The sequence below is a fragment of the Pan paniscus genome, chromosome 2 (genome assembly GCF_029289425.2).
Source record: "Pan paniscus chromosome 2, NHGRI_mPanPan1-v2.0_pri, whole genome shotgun sequence".
NCBI lineage: Eukaryota > Metazoa > Chordata > Mammalia > Primates > Hominidae > Pan > Pan paniscus.
Window position 1 is genome coordinate 15,356,645 of NC_085926.1, and position 21,936 is coordinate 15,378,580.

General features: G+C 44.4%; 2 protein-coding genes across 11 annotated transcripts in view; both read right to left on the reverse strand.

Annotated features, from left to right (window-relative positions):
• Positions 1 to 592: 592 nt before the first annotated feature.
• On the reverse strand, positions 593 to 4,209 carry LOC100986166 (non-histone chromosomal protein HMG-17-like). The gene has a single exon (XM_055109525.2). The coding sequence runs from the start codon at positions 3,783 to 3,785 to the stop codon at positions 3,513 to 3,515; it is 273 nt and encodes a 90-aa protein (XP_054965500.1). The 5' UTR covers positions 3,786 to 4,209; the 3' UTR covers positions 593 to 3,512.
• Positions 4,210 to 9,422: 5,213 nt separating this feature from the next.
• METTL6 (methyltransferase 6, tRNA N3-cytidine) overlaps positions 9,423 to 21,936 on the reverse strand; it is a 46,624-nt gene continuing 34,110 nt past the window's right edge. For 5 of the 10 annotated variants that reach the window (XM_034955905.2, XM_034955906.1, XM_003826213.3 and 2 more), the window contains one exon: positions 9,423 to 12,327. In XM_034955905.2, the coding sequence (XP_034811796.1) occupies positions 12,094 to 12,327 (234 nt within the window). In that variant the 3' untranslated portion in view covers positions 9,423 to 12,093. Of the gene's footprint in view, positions 12,328 to 12,613; positions 12,707 to 21,936 lie in introns of all 10 variants that reach the window. The other 5 variants (XR_010111401.1, XR_010111402.1, XM_063602205.1 and 2 more) reach the window with 2 other exon arrangements.

Genomic DNA, 21,936 nt, shown 5'->3' on the forward strand with positions numbered 1-21,936 from the left:
CAAACTTCTGACTTCAAGTGATCTGCTCGCCTTGGCCTCCCAAAATGCTGGGATTACAGGCATGAGCCACCATGCCTGGCCTCTTCCACTTTTTATAGGGACACTACTACTATCAGATCAGGGCCCATCCTTGTGACCTCTCTTCATTTAACCTTAATCACCTCTTTCAAAGCCTTATTTCCAGATACAGCCACATGGTTAGGGCTTCACCATGTAAATTTGGCGGGGAGGTGCAGAGGGGTGACAAACATTCAGTCAATAAGTTTCAAATTACTCCAATTATTTCACCTATTTTGAGTTGTTGCTGACTCCAGAAGATTCTGTTAAACTATGTCACTGAAGAGCTAATCCCAGAATAGTTTCAGAGCTGGACTATGCTTAACAACTATGTGATTCAATCACAGTATTTTACACATGGAGAAACTGAGGCCCAGAGAGGCACATCATTCACCTATGCAGAGTGGAAAGGTTAAGATTAGAACCAGGGTGTCTGGGCATCCAATCAGGAATAGAAGGTATGTCATCCCTTTGTTACTACCACACCTCCTGCACTTCAATAATTCAAGCACAGTCACTGGATGTGAACGATGTGCAGATGTGGTGCTTACCTGGCACTCAAGGTTTTCTATATTCAGACCATTTTTGTGATGTTCACAGCTTTTCTCTGTGACCCTGGGGGAAAAGTGATGCTATTAAAAAACCAATGATTGTAGGAAGCTTCTGGAACCCCCACTGGGCTGGAGGGACAAAAAGGAGAGAATAGTTTTTACCCAGAGCCCATGAGCATGAGCTTACTCACAACAAATGCATCTGTAGTGCTGCTGATGCTGCCACTACCACGACAATCACTGCCTTTCTCATTGGGCAGGCAGCCAAGAGCCCACCTGTTCATGCTATTGAAACAGCCACCAGAGCCATTGGGGCCCTTACTTACCCAGAGCCACCCCTGCTGCCCTCGCCCCAGTACCCTACCATTGCAAGGCCCACAATTGCCTACTATACCTACTGATAAATGTCATAAACAGAAAAAAATGGCCTCTCCCTCCCACCTTCCAACCAACTTCACATAAATGCCTTCCACTAGCAGAACCTACCTGGCAAGGAACCCAGCTGACAAGGAAGTTTGGGAAATGCAGTTTCCAGGCTTCTAGCCCCTGAGATATAGGGGAGAATGTGGGCCAGGTGTGATGACTCACATCTGTAATCTTAGCACTTTGGGAGGCCAAGGTGGGAGGATCGCCTTGAGCCTAGGAGTTTGAGACCAGCCGGGCCAACACAGTGAGACCCCATCTCCAAAAAAAATAACAGAATGTGGAAAGGCAGGAATAGCCATAAACAATATCTGGGTATAGTTATTAGGAGGAAGTGAACAGGCAAGAATGTGGTACCTGAAGGTCAAGTTTTAGAATTCAGACATGTCCCACCAACAATAATCAGCAGTGCTGGGGGGCTGTCACAAATTCCATCTGGAGGAGCCCTTTTTCTCTGGGCTTCCCAACAAAACTAGCCCAGAGGAGAATCTCGTCTCCTGCCTCAGAGGAACAGCTGAACGAAGCTGAGCACCCCCTCTGGGAGGTCAGAAAGTCTTCTGTTCAGGCAGAGAAGCCTAGAAACCAGAGGCTCCCATTCCACTCTTAGGTCAGGAGCTGTATTAGTCAGCTGGAGCTGCCATAACAAAATGCCATGGTCTAGGTGGCTTTAACAACAGAAATTTGTTTTCTCACACTTCTGGAGGCTGGAAATCCAAGAGGAAGGCATGTTTGGCTTCTCCTGAGGCCCCTCTCCATGACCTGCACACAGTCTCCTTCTGGCTTTGTCCTCATTTGGCCTTTTCCCTGTGCATGTGCATCCCAGTGCATCCTCCTCTTTTATAAGAATGCCAGTCCTGGAGGATTAGGACTCCACCCTTATGCACTCATTTAATCTTAATTACCTCTTTAAAGGCCTCATCTCCAAATAGAGTCATGGGGGATGGGAGGTTAGGGCTTCAATTTATGAACAAGGGATACAATTCAGTCCATAACAGGAGTGCAGTTGATATCTCCAACTCTGAGAGTAAACAGAGGCCTTTTTTTTTTTTTTTGAGAGTCTTGCTCTGTTGCCCAGGCTGGAGTGAAGTGGTGTGATCTCAGCTCACTGCAACCTCCACCTCCTGGGTTCAAGTGATTCTCGTGCCTCAGCCTCCCGAGTAGCTGGGACTACAGGCATGTGCCACTACACCCGGGTAATTTTTATATTTTATTTTCAATAGAGATGGGATTTCACCATGTTGGCCAGTCTGATTTTGAACTCCTGACCTCAAGTGATCTGCCTGCCTCGGCCCCCCAAAGTGTTGGGACTACAGGCGTGAGCCACTGCGCCTGGTCCAGAGACCTGACTTTTTTTTTTCCCAAGCCAAACTGTATCCAGCTTTATTAAAGATACTTTCCATAAACAATCATGGTATTTCAGGCAGGACGTGGGCAGACAATCGTTAACAGTATACAACAACTTTCAAACTCCCTTCTGCAATGGACTACCAAAAATCAGAAAGCCACTATAAACCCAATGAAGTCTTCATCTGGTGCTCTGAACAAGGAAAGTTTAGAGTGAGGGTTGACATTTCACATTTAGCATGTTGTTTAACAACTTTTCACAAGCTGACCCTGACTTTCAGGAAGTGAAAATGGCAGAATTTATCTGAAGATCCACAATCTAGAAATGGAACCACTGCTCTTTTGACAGGTGCCATCTCAGTGGCATCACTGGAAAGTCCAGATTGCCTGACACACTGGTAACCAACGAATAGGGGTCAGGTCCCAACAGATGTCTGGGCTTAAGGGAGTTAAGTCTATGCTGAAAGATGGAAAAGGAGAAGAAGAAATAAAAACAAATTTGTTTTTCCATACCACAAGGCTTTTGTGCCGAGGTGGCCATGTGCGTCAAAGTCAGGGAATCCTTCCTCCTGGGAGCCAAGAGGAAGTCTCTCAAAACTAGAAGGGAAAGGTGTTTTCTCCACATCCATCCAGCTTTGGAGACATTCTATTAGTGACATATGCCCCTTCCCCCCAAAACAATGAAGTGTTCTGTGTGCTAACAACATACCTTTAAAAAAAAAAAAAAGTAAAACAAAATTCTGCATCTTTATAAAACTTGATAAAAAATAGTATTTCAAGGCCGGTTGCGGTGGCTCACGCCTGTAATCCCAGCACTTTGGGAGGCCGAGCGGGGCAGATCGCGAGGTCAGGAGATGGAGACCATCCTGGCTAACATGGTGAAACCCTGTCTCTACTAAAATTACAAAAAATTAGCCGGACGTGGTGGTGGGCGCCTGTAGTCCCAGCTACTCGGGAGGCTGAGGCAGGAGAATGGCGTGAACCCGGGAGGCGAAGCTTGCAGTGAGCCGAGATCGCGCCACTGCACTCCAGCCTGGGCGACAGAGCGAGACTCCGTCTCAAAAAAAAAAAAAAAAAAAATTGTATTTCAAACTGTACAGTCACCAGAAGTACACAGCTATCAAAAATGCACACACTTCACTTGGCATCTCCAGCACCTTCAGCTTTCTGTGACTGGTCTGTTTTGGCATCTCCATTTTCTGCAGGGTTATTCCCCTCCTTGCCAGCATCAGCTTTTCCCTTTTTCCCTTTGGGTACCTTCTCTCCCTTCTTTGCAGAGGCCTTTTTAGGCTTGGGCTCTGGCTTTGGAGGAGCAGGTTTAGCAGACAACCTAGCGGATCTTCTCTGCGGTTCGTCCTTCACCTTGGCTTTATCTCCTTTAGCATCTCCTTCAGCCTTTCTCTTGGGCATGGTGGCCGCGGCGATGGCGGCGGCGGCGGGACGTAGGTGCTGGACGCGGGACGCAGCGGCGCACGGGCTTTGGTCGGTCCGGGGGTGGTTCTCACCTCTTCTTCATACTGCTCCGATATCTGACTTTTTAAAGCCCTGGTCAGGAATATGCTGAGTCACCCCTGACTCCCACCTCTAGTTGTAACTTACATTGGTTTGTTCTTCCATTTACTTATATCACAAGTATTTATTGAGTTCCAATTATGTGCCCTGCACTATATCAGTACTGGGGACATGGATGTTGACATTAGACAGGTGACTGCAGTGCCATATGACAGAGGCATGCTCACAGCGCTTAGGGTCAGGCTGTTGGTGGGATGCCCTGCAAGCAAAGACACCAGACAAGGCTTTCTAGAGGACATGCGATGGGAACCCAGTTCTGAAATACAAGGCAGAATTATCTGGTTGGGGAGTGGATTTGTTTAATCAGTGGGTTCCTATTTGCCTAGACTTGTACAGAAGAGGAAGGTAGAGTTTATGTAAAACTTTTCTACTCCAGGTGTGGCCCACAGATCAGGAGTACTGGAATCAGCTGGGAGCTTCTCAGATAGACTCACTGACTCTCAGAGTCCATCCCAGGCTTACTGAATCAAAAGCTACAGTTTAACAAGCTCCCCAGGGCACAGGTGAACATTAAAATTTGGGAAACACTGATGTGGTGCAATCCCATTGCTTCACAGATGGACAAACCAAGACCCAGAGAGCAAGTGATTCTTTTAAGATAATACAGATAACACAGCATTGACAGGAAAGAAAGAAAAGTCTTAAATCTAAATTCAACACTCCCCTTCAGTCCGATGGATTGACACATTTGCCAGTCCACCTACAACTTTCACATCACATTATGATGCCAGATCTTTCTACCAACAAGCCCTTTGGCTATGCCTAGAGGACTCATTATTAGCTCTCACTGATCAGGTGAGAACATGGGGGCCCCAAAAACGGACCTCTATTGACACTGTTTCTGATTTGGGAGCGTTTGGGCTGCTTTGTGGGTGTCTTTTATATTCTTCATTTATTTACTTAAATGGCAGACATTGCTAATTGTTTGGGTCAGGGAATATCAAGCCTTGAGCCTGGTTTAAGGTGCTTTGAGACCCTTACACCCCTAGACACCTCACAGAAGCAAATGTAGAGACTTTCTGAAGGAAAGTGCCTTCAACATAGGCCTCATATCAGTTCTACACACAGTTTTTCAAATGCAGTGTCCAGGCTGGGCACAGTGGCTCACGCCTATAATCCCAGCACTTTGGTAGGCTGAAGTGGATCACCTGAGGTCAGGAGTTTGAGACCAGCCTGGCCAACATGGTGAAACCCCATCTCTACTAAAAATACAAAAAATTAGCCAGGTGTGGTGGTGGGCGTCTGTAGTTCCAGCTACTCAGGAGGCTGAGGTGGGAGAATAGCTTGAACCCAGGAGGCAGAGTTTGCAGTGAGCTGAGATCATGCCATTGCACTCTAGTCTGGGTGACAAAAGGAGACTTTCAAACAAAACAAAACAAAAAAACCCAAAAGCAGTGTCCAGCACACAGTCGTAGATAACTCATAGAGTACAAGACTGGCAATTGGCAGGAAAAAAAGACAAATAATAGAAACAGATCTGCAAAGAGTTCAAATATTGAATTATCAGATGTAGACTTTTTAAACAAATAGCTGAATTTATTTTATTTCATTTTATTTTTCTTTTTAGATTAGGATTAACCTTGTGGAGCAGAGATAACTCATAGGCAGTGCACACACAGTCAGCCTGAATTTTTTTTAAGGCAAACTTGTTGATATATTCAATGAATTGGAAACTATGAAAATCAATGTAGTCAATTTTTTTTTTTTTTTTTTTTTTTATCTGAGACAGAGCCTCGCTCTGTCACTCTGGCTGGAATGCAGTGGTGCAATCTTGGCTCACTGCAACCTCTGCCTCTCGAGTTCAAGCGATTCTCCTGCCTCAGCCTGCTGAGTATCTGGGATTACAGGCACGTGCCACCATGCCTGGCTAATTTTTGTATTTTTAGTAGAGACAGGGTTTCACCATATTGGTCAGGCTGGTCTCAAACTCCTGACCTCGTAATCTGCCCGCCTCAGCATCCCAAAGTGCTGGGATTACAGGCGTGAGCCACCACACCAGCCTATGTAGTCTATTTTTTAAAGAACCAAATAGAACTTCTAGGGAAAAATGTAATAACAAACATATATGCATGTGTAAATATATATATAAATGCCTACATGCTAAGTTCAGCAGATAGGTTTAATGACAAAAACTATAAAACTGAAGAGGGAAGTAGGGAATTGGGAGACAGGACTGGAGAACGTGATTCTGCTGCTGGACGGCGAGCCCCACAATTGGGGCTTAGCCCTGAAGAGTTCTCAGCTTCATCCAGGAAAGAATTCAAGGACAAGCCTGTGGTGTTAAATAGCAATCTTATCTGAATAGCACCTCTCCCTACAGAGCAGGGGTAACTCATAGGCAATGAGCCCAGAGTCTGCAACGTATGGGCTGTTGGCAACTCTATCTACTTGTACCCACTTTCAATTACTTGTATATTAAGGGGCAAGCTGATGCAAATTGAGGGCCAAGTTATTTAGAAAGATCTAGTAAGTTACTACTCCTTTCCATGGCAATGACCCACAAAATTTGTCGTCATGGAAAGAGGCAGTAACTTCCGGGTCGTTGCCATGGCATTTGTAAACTGTCATGGCGCTGGCGGGCGTGTCCTATGCTAATGAGCAATGAGGGCGGCTAGGGATTGCTTTTGTCGCCATCTGCTGGTTTCCACCGGTTTCTTCACTTCATCCTGTGTGGACCACCTTCTTTTGGTCAGCAGGACTGTGACCAGAAGACAAGTCCTGCCAGTCTCCTACCTCATTTCCAAGAGACAAAAAGATAGGATGTGCATCGGAATAGAAAAAAGACTTAGAAAACATATTTTAAACATCTAATGAACATGTTGTCAGACACCCAGAAGGAGGAGTGAGAGAATGGGCAGTGACAAAATTGAAGATGGAGTGGCTGGAAAGAGGACCTTCACAGCACCACCCATGAGTAAGGGGCTGCTGTAAAGAGACAGAGGTGGTCGCCATGCTCCTGCAGCCCAGTGGGTTCCTTTTTGGAATCAGAGAATCAAAATAAAAGGGCCGAATTCCACCTCCAGTCTCATTCTTGGCTTCGATATTTCCCCTCCAGATGTCTTTTTATGTCTTTTTCATCTATTTCCAGTAGGTCCTTATTCTGTGTGAAAAAATTAAAAATCCAGTGTTTATTTTGGATTTCACAGACACAGCAGGCACAGTCCCTAGACAAAAATACATAACTCAGTGCTCAAGAAAGAGTTTTGTGTTTCCTGGTGCTGTGCATATTAGAGGCACCTGGGACAGGGAGCAGATCTCTCTGGAGTCTGAGTGGCAGGTCTGCTGCCTGCAAATGTGTGGTCTGTGCACCATACGAAAGTGCCTGCTAAGAGGACAGGGTCCTGAATTCCAGCCGTGGCTCTGCTTGACAAGCTGTGTGCTCCAGCTAGGGCCTAACAGAAGGCTGCCTTCTACCAAAGGTGTTACACCAAGCTATGAGGCCTGCATTTGCCCAGAGCAGGCCCTTTTTCTGTTTTGCACAAAAGCACTCATTGATTAATGGTGTTTCACCCAACTGTCCACTGGAGAAGTATCTAACAAGAGACAAATCCATTCTCAGGTACTTCGCAAAGGCCAACCAAGGCTACGTAATGGTGTGTGTGGGGTACAGCATGGTTGTAGGGTGGCCAACTGTGGGAACCCCACACTAAGGAGTTCCCTGCCATGTGTGGCTGCTATGCTAAAGTCAAGACAGTGTCAGCAAACCCAGATGGTTGGTCATCTTACTCTTGGAGCTCCCTCAAGTTTGGGCAGCTTTTGACTGTCACTACAGAAAGGACTGAATTATTGATGTTGCCCTTTCCCTTCCCCTGTTGTTCCCTTGCCTTGTGCTGACACTTACGTTTGTAGGGCACAGACCATGTCGCAGCAGGAGGAATTCTCCCCATACAAACTTCTATCTCTGACCTTCTGGTTGTTATACAGAAAAGTACTAATATTTTATGGCCAGGTGTGGCAGCTCATGCTTTTAATCCCAGCACTTTGGGAGGCTGAGGCAGGTGGCTCACTTGAAGCCAAGAGTTCTTTTTTTTTTTTTTTTTTTTTTTGAGACAGTCTCATTCTGTCACCCAGTGGAGTACAGTGGCACAATCTTGGCTCACTGCAACCTCCACCTCCTGGTCAAGCGATTCTCCTGCCTCAGCCTCCCAAGTAGCTGGGACTACAGGGATGGGCCACCATGCCTGGCTAATTTTTGTATTTTTAGTAGAGACGGGGTTTTGACATGTTGGTCTGGAACTCCTGAACTCAGGTGATCAACCTGCATCGGCCTCCCAAAGTGCTGGGATTACAGGCGGAAGCCACCATGCCCAACCAGCCTGGGCAACATAATGAGACCCCATCTTACAAAAAGTAGTAAAAATTAGCTGGTGTGTGCTTGTAGCCCTAGCTACTCAGGAGACTGAGGTGGGACAATTTCTTGAGCCCAGCAGTCAAGGCTGCAGTGTGCTATGATTGCACCACTGAAATCCAGCCTGAGTGCTAGAGCAAGACCCTGTCTCTGTAACAACAACAACAAAAAAACTAAATGAAAATATTTTAGGCCAGGTGCGGTGGCTCTCCCATGTAATCCCAGCACTTTGGGAGGCCGAGGGGGAGTGGATCACCTGAGATCAGGAGTTCAAGACCTCGCCAGTATGGTGAGATCCCCGTCTCTACTAAAAATACAAAAATTAGCTGGGCGTGGTGATGCGTGCCTGTAGTCCCAGCTACTCGGGAGGCTGAGGCAGGAGAATCGCTTGAACCCGGGGGGGCAGAGGTTGCAATGAGCCGAGATCACGCCACCGCATTCCAGCCTGGGGGACACAGTGAGACTCTGTCTTGGAAAAAAAAAAAAGAAAATATTTTATGGTACTGAATTTCTTGCCAGTGTATTTTTCTGTACATATTTTTATATAGTTCAGAACAGATTGTATAATTTTATATCTAGCTTTTTTAAACTTAACATTATAATGTGAACATTCTATTAAAATGTTGAAAACTTTTTTTTTTAGACACAATGTTCATTGACTATATTCTGTTCCATCATATGGCTATATCTTAGCTTGACCCCCCTACCAGTCATCTAGACTGGGGCAACAAACTTTTCCTTAAAGGTCCAGATAGCCAGGCGCGGTGGCTCACACCTGTAATCCCAGCAATTTGGGAGGCCGAGGCAGGATGATCACTTGAGTCCAGGAGTTTGAGACGAGCCTGGGCAACATAGCAACACCCCATTTCTCTTAAAAAAAAAAAAAAAAAGAAAACAAAAACAAGATCCAGATAGTAAATATTTTAGGCTTTATTGGCCAGATAGTCTCTGCCCTTGTAGCATGAAAGGAGCCATAAGCCATAAACAATACATATACGGGTGTGGCTGTATTTAACACAACTTTACCAAAATAAAAGGAGGACTAGATGATTCTCTGGGTCATGTAACAGAGTCCAAAGAGTGTACCACTCACTGCATGACATCTAATAAGTCAAGAGACAAGGGGCTGAGGCAAGGAAAGTGACTTTTATTCAGAGAGCCAGCAAACCAAGAAAATGGAAGGGTAGTGTCCTGAAGAACCATTTTTAAGTCAATACAAATTTCAGGCTCCTTTTATGTGAGAGGAAGGGGGAAGAGGGAGGGAGTTGAGGTCGAGAAGTGGCCAGTGATCACATCTGGGTGGCGGCAAGGGTCCAAGGAGGTGGTGAAACTTTGTCCTTGGTCAGGTCACAGTGCTCTAATAAATCTTTAACATAACATTATCACTTGCATACATCCTCCTTAGCTCCTCAGGGGTTAGTTTTGGGGGAGGCACTATTACCATCCTTGCTCTAAACTATAAACTAACTTCCTTCTATAGTTAGCTTGGCCTATGTGCAAAGATAAGCAAAAGCAGTTAACCTAAAGGATACAGGTTATCGCTGCAGGGGGGTTAGGAGCAAAATGGAGTTAGTCACGCTGGGCCTCCTTGTCACTGTTATAGCCATAGCTTGTGGATCTCTGGTTTAGACTATTTATAATGTTTGGTACTATAAATAACGCAGCTAATGAATATCTTTGTGAAGAAGTCCTTGAATATGTCAGATTATCTCTTAGGAAACAATCCTACAAATTGAGTTACTAGAACAAAAAAAAAGTATGGCTATTTTTAAGGTCCTTGATCCATAATATGGGATACAAGTCGAAGTAGCTTTCTGAATAGCCACCTAACCTTAACTCAGCATCATTCTTGGACCCTGCCCATGTCCCTGGGAATCCCTGGAACTAACATTTCTTTGGTTCTTTTTTTTTTTTTTAAGAGTCGGGGTCTCACTCTGCTGCCCAGGCTGGAGAACAGTGGCACAATCATGGCTCACTGCAACCTTGAATTCCTGGCCTCAAATTATACTCCCTCTCACCCTCCCGAAGTGCTGGGATTATAGGCATGAGCATCTGTGCCCGGCCACTTTTCATTAGTCCTAAGCACACACCACCAAGTTCAGTTTTCCTGAGATGCCTCCATTCTCCAGATCATTCAGCCCCTTTACAATGGACAATTATGCTTATCTATTTCTGCTTAAATCATCTATCTATGTGCTACCTTTTCCTTCCCAACCCAATTGTTTAAAGATGACAGACTAGACCAGGCACCATGGCTCATGCCTGTAATCCCAGCACTTTGGGAGGCAGAGGCAGGAGGATCTCGAACCCAGGAGTTTGAGACCAGCCTGGGCAATATAAGGAGACTCTGTCTTTACAAAAATAAAATTAGCCACACATGCTGGCACACACCTGCAGTCCCAGCTACTTGGAGGCTGAGGTAGGAGGATTGCTTGGGCCTGGGAGGCAGAGGTTGCAATGAGTCATGATCAGGCCACTGCACTCCAGCCTGGCAACAGAGGGAGACCTGCTTCAAAAAAAAAAAAACAGACAGACTAAGCATGTGTACCTAGTTAGGATCCTTCTGGAAACCCCACGAAAATGACGGCAAAAGGATATTTTTATCACATAAACCCCATACAATTGATTAAATTTGGGAGAACATTAGAAACAAGGACATTCTATCATTTGCAACAACATGGGTGAAACTGGAAGATATTATGCTAAGTGAAATAAGCCAGATTCAGAAAGACAAATATCACATGATTTCACTTATATGTGGAATTTAAAAAAGTTGAACTCACAGCAGCAGAAAGTAGAATGGTGGTTACCAGAGGCTGGGGGAGGAGAGGAGTAGGGGAGATGTTGACCAAAGGGCACACATTTCAGTTAGCCAGGAGGAATACGTTTTTGAGATCTATTGTACATGGTGACCATAGTCAATAATAATGTATACTTTGAAGGAGCATCTGGAATTTTACCCCCAGATATGGCTCCCTGGTATAATGAGTATTTTGAATTAAATGTCCTTAGCGATCAACAGATGCTAGAAGAAACCTTTTCCCTATCTACATAAAGACCTAAGGGATCCACCAAGGAAAACAATTACTAAGTTTTTATTCCATTTCTCCTATTAATCTGCATTTGGTGAGTGATTTTTTAGTTATTCTTCAGAGGGCAAAGGGGAAGTTTGTTCCTGGCCCCTACAGTTTCAAAATTGTAAAAATAATAAAAATAATGAATTTTTTAAATTACACATTTATTTTTACTTTTTTTTTTTTATTAGAGACAGGGTATTGCTATGTTGCCCAGGCTGGTGTCTGGAACCCCTGAATTCCTGGGCTCAAGCAATCTTCCTGCCTTGGACTCTCAAAGTGTTGGAATTACAGGTGTGAGCCAACATGCTTGGCCAAGAATAGATTTTACATGTTCTCAATACAAAGAAAAAGAAGTATGTGAGGAGTGTGATATGTTAATTAGCTTCATATAATCATTCCACAATGTATACATCTATTACTATCAAAACATCATATTTATCCCATATATAATTATTATTTGTCAATTAAAAATGTAAATTTTCATTTAAAATTTTGAAGGGCTAGAAAATAGGATAAATAGCAACTGACTTAGCAGGCTTGTGAAGCTGAGTCTTAAGCCAGCAGGGATGAAAGTCAAGAAGCAACTCAACTTGCATTGAGACTCCCATAGAGTTTTGTGACCAGGCTTTGGTAGTACCAGCTACGTCTAGTATAAGTGGGGGTGTGTATAAGACTGAATACAGGAGAATTGGTTGGAAGTCAGTAAGAAGAAGTTAGAACCCTAAATCTCTCCTGCAAGTCCACACAGCCAGACTGTACATCCCCCACCCCAGAATAAGACTGTAAGTTGAAAACAAAAGGTCTCTGGATAAGGGGTTACCAGGCAAAATTGGGGTTGAGGTACTATACTGAAAACAATATCATACTGGAAGATTATTTTCTGTGGTTCATATAATACAAAAGCACAGCCAGATATCCTACAAAGAAGCCCAGGTTCCAGACTTTTGTTTGAGACCTGAAAAAGAAACAAAAAAGAGATAAAAGAAAACAAAATAAGTAAAAACCAATAAATAAAATGAAGCCCATGTTGACAACTCCACCTCATGTGCTCAGAGCTTCCAAGCAGCTTTTAAGCTCCGCATTAAAAAAAAATATGAATGGAAAACCAAGGGTCACCACACATCTGAGAAAGCTCCTAATAGAGACCAAAACAGGAAATAAAGAAAAAAATAGAGAAAACGAGACTATGCAGAGAGAAATTAAATATTAATGGACAAGAAGTTGGGTGCAGTTGCTCACACCTGTAATTTCAGCACGTTGGGGGGCCGAGGCAGGAGGATCGCTTTAGGCCAGGAGTTCAGGACCAGCCTGGGCAACATAGCGAGACCATCTCTCTGTAAGAAAAAAAAATTAGTTGGGTGTGATGGCACACACCTGTAGCCTCAGCTACTCGGGAGACTTAGGTAGGAGGATCACTTGAGCCCAGGAGTTCCAGGCTGAGGTGAGCTGTGATCACGCCACTGCACTCCAGCCCAGGCAAAGACACTTCAACTCTAGAAGAATGAATATGATTTTGTTGGATAGGGTTGAGTTTTTGAAGGCCACAGATCACTGTTATATAAAAAATTCTCTTGTCAATCCCCAAAGAACCAATTTTTGCCCCCTTGGGGGACAATTACTGCCCCTCTTAGAGACCCCTTCTCTACTGAAATGCATGCTTTAGAGAAATAACACATTGCATCTGTGAAATAATGGGTTACTATTTTTAAAATGAACACTGAAGTGAGAAAGAGAAGTAGCTCAGAGAAGTCTGAAAAATGTGTGGTATGCAAAATTTATCAGGTCCAGAGAGACACAATCTTCAGAGAATGAATCTTCAGTCACACCCACCCCTCCCCAGAGAATCATGCCTAGGAACAATTGTTTAAAGGCATTTTGTTCTTTCTTTCCTTCCATGTAGTTTCCAGACTGGCTGATAAATTACTCAAAATGCTATCACAAGTTGCACAATATGACCCTCACCCATTATCTTCATGTTCCTGGAATTTGTGATACAAAGAACAATATATGCCAATTAGTAGCTTATGTTCAATTTAGGAACTGCCTCTTCTTTTTTCCTTTAAAAACCCACTTGTTGGCTGGGCGCAGTGGCTCACACCTATAATCTCAGCGCTTTGGGAGGCCGAGGTGGGCGGATCATCTGAGGTCAGGAGTTCAAGACCAGCCTGGCCAACATGGGGAAAACCTGTCTCTACTAAAAATACAAAACATAGCTGGGCGTGGTGGTGCACACCTGTAATTCCAGCTACTAGGGAGGCTGAGGCAGGAGAATTGCTTGAACTCGGGAGGCAGAGGTTGCAGTGAGCCAAGATTGTGCCACTGCACTCCAGCCTGGGTGAGAGAGCAAGATTCCATCTAAAACAAACAAACAAACGAACAAAAAAACCCCACTTGTTGATTGCTTGAAGCCAAGAGTTCAAGACCAGCCTGGTCAACATAACAAGACCCTGTCTCCAAAAAAACAAAAACAAAAACAAAAAAAATCCACTTGTAAGTGCTGCTAATCACAGCATATATTCAGGGCAACTTAACTTGAATCTGTGTCTCCTGGGCTGTAGCCCTCAAATTTGGCCCAAATAAACTCTCTGCTTATATTACTTTTGCCTCAGTTTATTCCTGTAGGTGAACCAATAAAAAAGAGCTCTTAGAATTGTAGTGTTACCAGAAAGGGATCCCAATCCAGACCCCAAGAGAGGGTTCTTGGACCTTGCACGAGAAAAGAATTTGGGACAAGTCTGCAAAGTGAAAGCAAGTTTATTAGAGAAGAAAAGAAACAAAAGAACGGCTCCTCCATAGGCAGAGCAGAGGCATGGGCTGCTCTATGAGTAAACTTATGGTTATTTCTTGCTTATATGCTACATATGGGGTGGATTATTTGTGAGTTTTCTGGCAAAGGGTGGGCAATTTCCAGAACTGAGGGTTCCTCCCCTTTTTAGAATATGTAGGGTAACTTCCAGGCACTGCCATGGCATTTGTAAATTGTCATGGTGCTGGTGGGAGTGTCTTTTAGCATGCTAATGCATTATAACTAGCATATAATTGTTACCAGCAGCAAAGCCACATGGGGCTGCAGCAACTAGATGCTTGCTTCCTTGGAGGACAGAATTCAGCCAAGGGGCAGAAGCAGGTTTAAGGCAGAGGGAGAGATTGAGACAACTTTTAGAGCAGGAATGAGAGTTTATTAAAAAGTTTTAGAGCAGGAATGAAAGGAAGCAAAGTCCACTTGGAAGAGGGCCAAGTGGGTGACTTGAGAGATCCAAGTGCCCTTTTCAGCCCTTGACTTGAGGTTTTATACATGGGCATGGTTCCAGGGTTTCTGCTTCTCTTCCCTTAATTGTCCCCTTGGGGTGGGCTATCTGTATGTGCAGTATGTTTACTGAAGTTGTACACATGCTCAGTTGAGGTGTGTTTCCATTACCAGTCAAGTGTTCCCAGAGGAAGGTCATACACCCATTAAACTCTGCTGTTTTGCCTCTTAGTGAACGTGCCTTAGTCCACTTGCCCAACTCCAAAGATCTTACCAGGAAGCTGCTGATTACCAGTTTTCAGTGTTTCCTTTTCTTTTTTTTTTTGAGATGGAGTTTCACTCTTGTCACCCAGGCTGGAGTACAATGGTGCAATCTCAGCTCACTGAAACCTCTGCCTCCCAGGTTCAAGCGATTCTCCAGCCTTGCCTCCTGAGTAGCTGGGATTACAGGCATGCATCACTACACCCGGCTAATTTTGTATTTTTAGTAGAGATGGGGGTGGTTCTCACCATGTTGCCCAGGCTGGTCTTGAACTCCTGACCTCAGGTGATCCACCTGCCTCAGCCTCCCAAAGTGCTGGGATTACAGGCATGAGCCATGGTGCCCAGTTAGTTTCAGGTGTTTTCTATCTATTGGGAGATTGTCTTTCTCTGGCACTGGCTACAACCAATTGTTATTTTAGAGAGACAGTTTAACAACTGCCTGACCATCATCTGATGATCACCTGACATTCCTGGAGACGGGGCCCTCCCCTGCCCTGCTCATGTCTGCCTAACTACTGATTCTAACATAATGAACAGTGAGGATGACCAGAGGTCACTTTCATTACCATCTTGGATTTGGCAGGTTTTGGCCAGCTTCTTTACTGTATCCTGTTTTATCAGTAAGGTCTTTGTGACCTGTATCTTGTGCCAACCTCCTATCTCATCCTGTGACTAAGAATGCCTAACTGCCTGGGAATGCAGCCCAGTAGGTCTCAGCTTTATTTTACCCAGCTCCTATTCACTTTGGTTCAAATGCCTCTGACAGTAGGGGCCAAGGGAAAAACTTCCCCTTTGTCCTCTGAAGGTTTACTGAAAAATCAACTCACAAAATGCAGATTAGTAGGAAAAAGGCATCAAAACTTATTAATGTGTACACAGAGGAGAATCAGAGTGATCACTCAATATCCCAATGGGGCCCAAATACTTATATAGCCTTATTTGAGAGGGGAGTGAGGAGATGGGGAATATAGGTAAGTCTGTTGAGGTACAATAAACGATTGCTAGGGAGAATGAATGGATCAGGGAACAGAGATTAGCTTGTAAATCGTTCTCTTTGAAAAAAAGATTTTTTTTTTTTTTTTTGAGACAGGATCTTGCTCTGTCCCAAAGGCTGGAGTGCAATGGTGTGGTCACAGCTCACTGCAGCCTTGACCTACTGGGCTCATGTGATCCTCTTGTAACCACCCATGGGTTCACCTTGCCTGCTGCCTAGACAGAGCCAATTTATCAAGACAGGGGAACTGCAGTAGACAAAGAGTAATTCACACAGACCAGCTGTGCGGGAGACCAGAGTTTTATGATTACTCAAAAAAGTCTCCCTCAGTATTTGGAAATAAGAGTTTTGTTGTTGTTGTTGTTGTTTTTGAGATGGAGTTTTGCTCTTGTCGCCCAGGCTGGAGTGCAATGGTGCAATCTCCACTCACTGCAACCTCCGCCTCCTGGGTTCAAGTGATTCTTCTGCCTCAGCCTACTGAGTAGCTGGGGTTACAGGCACATGCCACCATGCCCGGCAAATTTTTGTATTTTTAGCAGAGACGGGATTTTGCCATGTTGTCCAGGCTGGTCTCAAACTCCTGGCCTCAAGTGATTCGCCCGCCTCGGCCTCCCAAAGTGCTGGGATTACAAGTGTGAGCTACTGCACCTGGCCAGGAAATGAGAGTTTTTAAGGACAACTTGGTGAGTAGGGGAAAGCCAGTGAACCAGGAGTGCTGATTGATCAGGTCAGAGATAAAATCATAAGAAGCTGAAGCTGTCTTCTTGCACTAAGTCAGTTCCTGGGTGGGAGCCACAAGATCAGATGAGCCAGTTTATCCATCTGGGTGGTGCCAGTTGATCCATCAAGTGCAGGGTCTGCAAAACATCTGAGCACTGATCTTAGGAGCAGTTTAAGGAGGGCCAAAATCTTGTAGCATCCAGCTGTATGACTCCTAAACCATAATTTCTAATCTTGTGGCTAGTTGCTTAGTCCTACAAAGGCTGTCTAGTCCCCAGGCAAGAAGGGCGTTTGTTTTGGGAAAGGGCTGTTGCCATCTTTGTTTTAAACTATAAACTAAGTTTTAAATTATGAACTACTTTTCTCCCAAAGTTAGTTTGGCCTATGCTCAGGAATGAACAAATACAGCTCGGAGGTTAGAAGGAAGATAGAGTTGGTTCAGTCAGATCTCTTTCACTGTCTCAGTTATAATTTTGCAGCGGTGGTTTCACTCCTGCCTCAGCCTCCTAAGTAGCTGTGACTATAGGCATATGCCACCATGCCCAGCTAATTTTTTTTTTATAGAGATGGAGTCTCATGGTGTTGCCCAGGCTTGTCTCAAACTCTTGGGCTCAAACAATCCTCCCTGCTCAGCCTCCCAAAGTGCTGGGATTACACGCATGAGGCACCACATCTGGCCTTTTTTTTTTTCCTAAGTTTTTTGTTGTAGGTTGTGCTACGTTTCCCAGGCTGGTCTCGAACTCCTGCCCTCAAGCAATCCTCCCACTTTGGCTCCCCAAAGTGCTCTTTGGAAATTGAGCCTGAGAGAAGAATATTATCTTGTGAATAAGTCTGTTTAGGTGTGGTTAATTCCTTGCTCTTCTTTTCTGCAATAGATGAGAAAGCATGAAGCAGAAGGAAAAACGATTGTTTTCCTTGGTGGGTCCTTCAGCCCTTTATGTAGATAGAGAAAAAGTCTCTTCTAGCATCTATTGATCTTTAAGGACCTTTAATTCAAAATACTCATTATACCAGGGAGCCATATATTGGGGTGAGGTTGCCTTGCCTGTACTCCTCCAGAATTTTTTTTTTAATTTTAATTTTTTTTTTTTGAGACGGAATTTCACTCTTATTGTCCAGGCTGGAGCGCAATGGCGCAATCTCGGCTCACCACAACCTCCACCTCCTGGGTTCAAGAGATTCTCCTGCCTCAGTCTCCTGAGTAGCTGGGATTACAGGCATGCGCCACCACGCCCGGCTAATTTTGTATTTTTAGTAGAGATGGGGTTTCTCCATGTTGGTCAGGCTGGTCTCAAACTCCCGACCTCAGTGGTCCACCCACCTCGGCCTCCCAAAGTGCTGGGATTACAGGCATACGCCACCGCACCCGGCCAATTTTTTTTTTTTTTTTTTTAAAGAGAAAGAATCTTACTCTGTCACCCAGGCTAGAGAGCAGTGAAATTATAGCTCAGTGCATCCTTGAACTCTTGGGCTCAAGGGATCCTCCCAACTCAGCCTCCTGAGTAGCTGGGACTACAGGTATACATCACTATGCCTGACTAATTTTATTTTTTTTGGTAGATATGGGGTCTCGCTATGTTACCAAGGCTGCTCTTGAACACTTGGCCTCAGGTCATCTTCCCGCCCTGACCTCCCAAAGTGCTGGGATTACTGATGTGAGCCACTGTGCCTGGCCTCCTTCAGAATTTAGAAATATGAAAGCAGAAGTTAAGAACTCAATGAAAAGATTGTAAGTTGGACTGAGTGCTGTGGCTCATGCCTGTAATCCCAGAACTTTGGGAGGCCAAGGCAGGCAGATCACTTGAGGTCAGGAGTTTGAGACCAGCCTGGCCAACATGGTGAAATCCTGTCTCTACTAAAAATACAAAAATTAGGCAGGTATGGTGGCACGCACCTGTGATCCTAGCTACTTGGGAGGCTGAGGCAGGAAAATCGCTTGAACCCAGGAGGTAGAGGTTGCAGTGAGCAGAGATCGCACCACTACACTACAGCCTGGGTGACACAGTAAGACTCCATCTCAAGGGAAAAAAAAAAGATTGTAAGTTAAATCTCCTAGAAAGCCAAACACTTGTCAGATAGTGAAAAAAGAAGAGAACAGATTGTAAATTTATAGCATCAGTTCAGTAGTTTCAACCTTTTAATAAGGAGGCTGGGGGACACAGTGGGTCACGCCTGTAATCCCAGCACTTCAGGAGGCCGAGGTGGGTGGATCACTTGAGGCCAGGAGTTTGAGACCAGCCTCGCCAACATGGTGAAACCCCATCTCTACTAAAAATACAAAAGTTAGCTGGGTGTGTTGGTACGCACCTGTAGTCCCAGCTACTTGAGAGGCTGAGGCAGGAGAATCGCTTGAACCTGGGAAGCAGAGGTTGCAGTGAGCCAAGATCATGCCACTGCACTCCAGCCTGGGTGACAGAGCAAGACTCTGTCTCAAAAAAGAATAATAATAATAATGAAACCACCTTTGCAAAAATTATAACAGAAAATTATGAGACAGGATAATTCCCTTGACCTCCTTGCAGTACTTGCAACTGGGGTGTGGCTTGTTTACTCGGCCACCTCGTGCTCAAACCCCTTGTGAGAGTGAGCGAGTGCAGGAACTGGAAAAAACGAATGCTGGAATTGGCCAGTTGCTCCTCTCTGGCAGGAGCAGCTCGGTGCAGGCCCCATAACAGCGTCCAAACATGTTGAAACCAATGCTGTTTCAGCTCTTCAGTCCGAGGACAGCCAAGTGCCAACCAGCTCAGTGGAGGGTCAGGGTGGCAGCCCCTGCCCTCTCAACACCCAGGTTCTTGTCCAGCATCCAGGAAGAATCAAGTCACATGAACAGATTGAAGGGTAGTGTATGCAGAGGATTTTATTGGGCGATGAAAGTGGCTCTCAGCGGGATGGGGAGTTGAAAAGGGGATGATGCGGGAAGAAGGTGATCTTTCCCTAAAGCCGAGCAGTCTGAGGGCAGGCCCCTCTCCAAAGCCGCATCATCTGAAGTTAGCCACATCTACCCATAGTCTCCAACATTCAGTTGCTTCTCTGCTTACTGCTCAGCCACTTGTATCCTTGACAATCAGCCGTTTGTATCCCCGATGCTCAGCTGCTGTGTTGCTCTGCCAGCTGAAATCTTCTTATGAGCACAGGATGGGGAAATGGCAGGCCAAAAAGGCAACACGTGGGTGGAAAAATGGGGCTCCTGTTTTCACTTAGAGCTGAGGTTCCAGGCTTAAGGGTGGGGTTTACCCAGGAGCCCAGCCCTTCTGTATCAATGGCAGTGGGGGAGATGTGATCTAGCCAATCTCCATCTTGCTTTTAGCCTTCTTTTTTTTTAATCCTCCATGCACATTTTTGTGCTCCACTCTACTAAAATGTTACATTGCAGAACAATTCCAGATCCTCTAACTTAGGTCCTGTATGTTAACAGTATTTTTTTTTTTTATTATACTTTAAGTTTTAGGGAACAAAACGTGCAGGTTTGTTACATATATATACATGCGCCATGTTGGTGTGTTGCACCCATTAACTCGTCATTTAACATTAGGTATATCTCCTAATGCTATCCCTCCCCCCTCCCCCTCCCCCCACCCCACAACAGTCCCCAGTGTGTGATGTTCCCCTTCCTGTGTCCATGCGTTCTCACTGTTCAATTCCCACCTATGAGTGAGAACATGCGGTGTTTGGTTTTTTGTCCTTGCGATAGTTTGCTGAGAATGATGGTTTCCAGCTTCATCCATGTCCCTACAAAGGACATGAACTCATCATTTTTTATGGCTGCATAGTATTCCATGGTGTATATGCGCCATATTTTCTTAATCCAGTCTATCATTGTTGGACATTTGGGTTGGTTCCAAGTCTTTGCTATTGTGAATAGTGCTGCAATAAACATACATGTGCATGTGTCTTTATAGCAGCATGATTTATAATCCTTTGGGTATATACCCAGTAATGGGATGGCTGGGTCAAATGGTATTTCTAGTTCTAGATCTCTGAGGAATCACCACACTGACTTCCACAATGGTTTAACTAGTTTACAGTCCCACCAACAGTGTAAAAGTGTTCCTATTTCTCCACATCCTCTCCAGCACCTGTTGTTTCCTGACATTTTAATGACCGCCATTCTAACTGGTGTGAGATGCTATCTCATTGTGGTTTTGATTTGCATTTCTCTGATGGCCAGTGATGATGAGCATTTTTTCATGTGTCTTTTGGCTGCATAAATGTCTTCTTTTGAGAAGTGTCTGTTCATATCCTTTGCCCACTTGTTGATGGGGTTGTTTTTTTCTTGTAAATTTGTTTGAGTTCATTGCAGATTCTGGATATTAGCCCTTTGTCAGATGAGTAGCTTGCAAAAATTTTCTCCCATTCTATAGGTTGCCTGTTCACTCTGATGGTAGTTTCTTTTGCTGTGCAGAAGCTCTTTAGTTTAATTAGATCCTGTTTGTCAATTTTGGCTTTTATTGCCATTGCTTTTGGTGTTTTAGACATGAAGTCCTTGCCCATGCCTATGTCCTGAATGGTATTGCCTAGGTTTCCTTCTAGGGTTTTTATGGTTTTAGGTCTAACATTTAAATCTTTAATCCATCTTGAATTAATTTTAGTATAAGGAATAAGGAAGGGATCCAGTTTCAGCTTTCTACATATGGCTAGCCAGTTTTCCCAGCACCATTTATTAAATAGGGAATCCTTATCCCATTTCTTGTTTTTGTCAGGTTTGTCAAAGATCAGATAGTTGTAGATATGTGGCATTTTTTCTGAGGGCTCTGTTCTGTTCCATTGGTCTATATCTCTGTTTTGGTACCAGTACCATGCTGTTTTGGTTACTGTAGCCTTGTAGTATAGTTTGAAGTCAGGTAGCGTGATGCCTCCAGCTTTGTTCTTTTGGCTTAGGATTGACTTGGCAATGTGGTCTCTTTTTTGGTTCCATATGAACTTTAAAGTAGTTTTTTCCAATTCTGTGAAGAAAGTCATTGGTAGCTTGAGAGGGATGGCATTGAATCTATAAATTACCTTGGGCAGTATGGCCATTTTCACGATATTGATTCTTCCTACCCATGAACATGGAATGTTCTTCCATTTGTTTGTATCCTCTTCTATTACATTGAGCAGTGGTTGTAGTTCTCCTTGAAGAGGTCCTTCACGTCCCTTGTAAGTTGGATTCCTAGGTATTTCATTCTCTTTGAAGCAATTGTGAATGGGAGTTCACTCATGATTTGGCCCTCTGTTTGTCTGTTATTGGTGTATAAGAATGCTTGTGATTTTTGCACATCGATTTTGTATCCTGAGACTTTGCTGAAGTTGCTTATGAGCTTAAGGAGATTTTGAGCTGAGACGATGGGGTTTTCTAGATA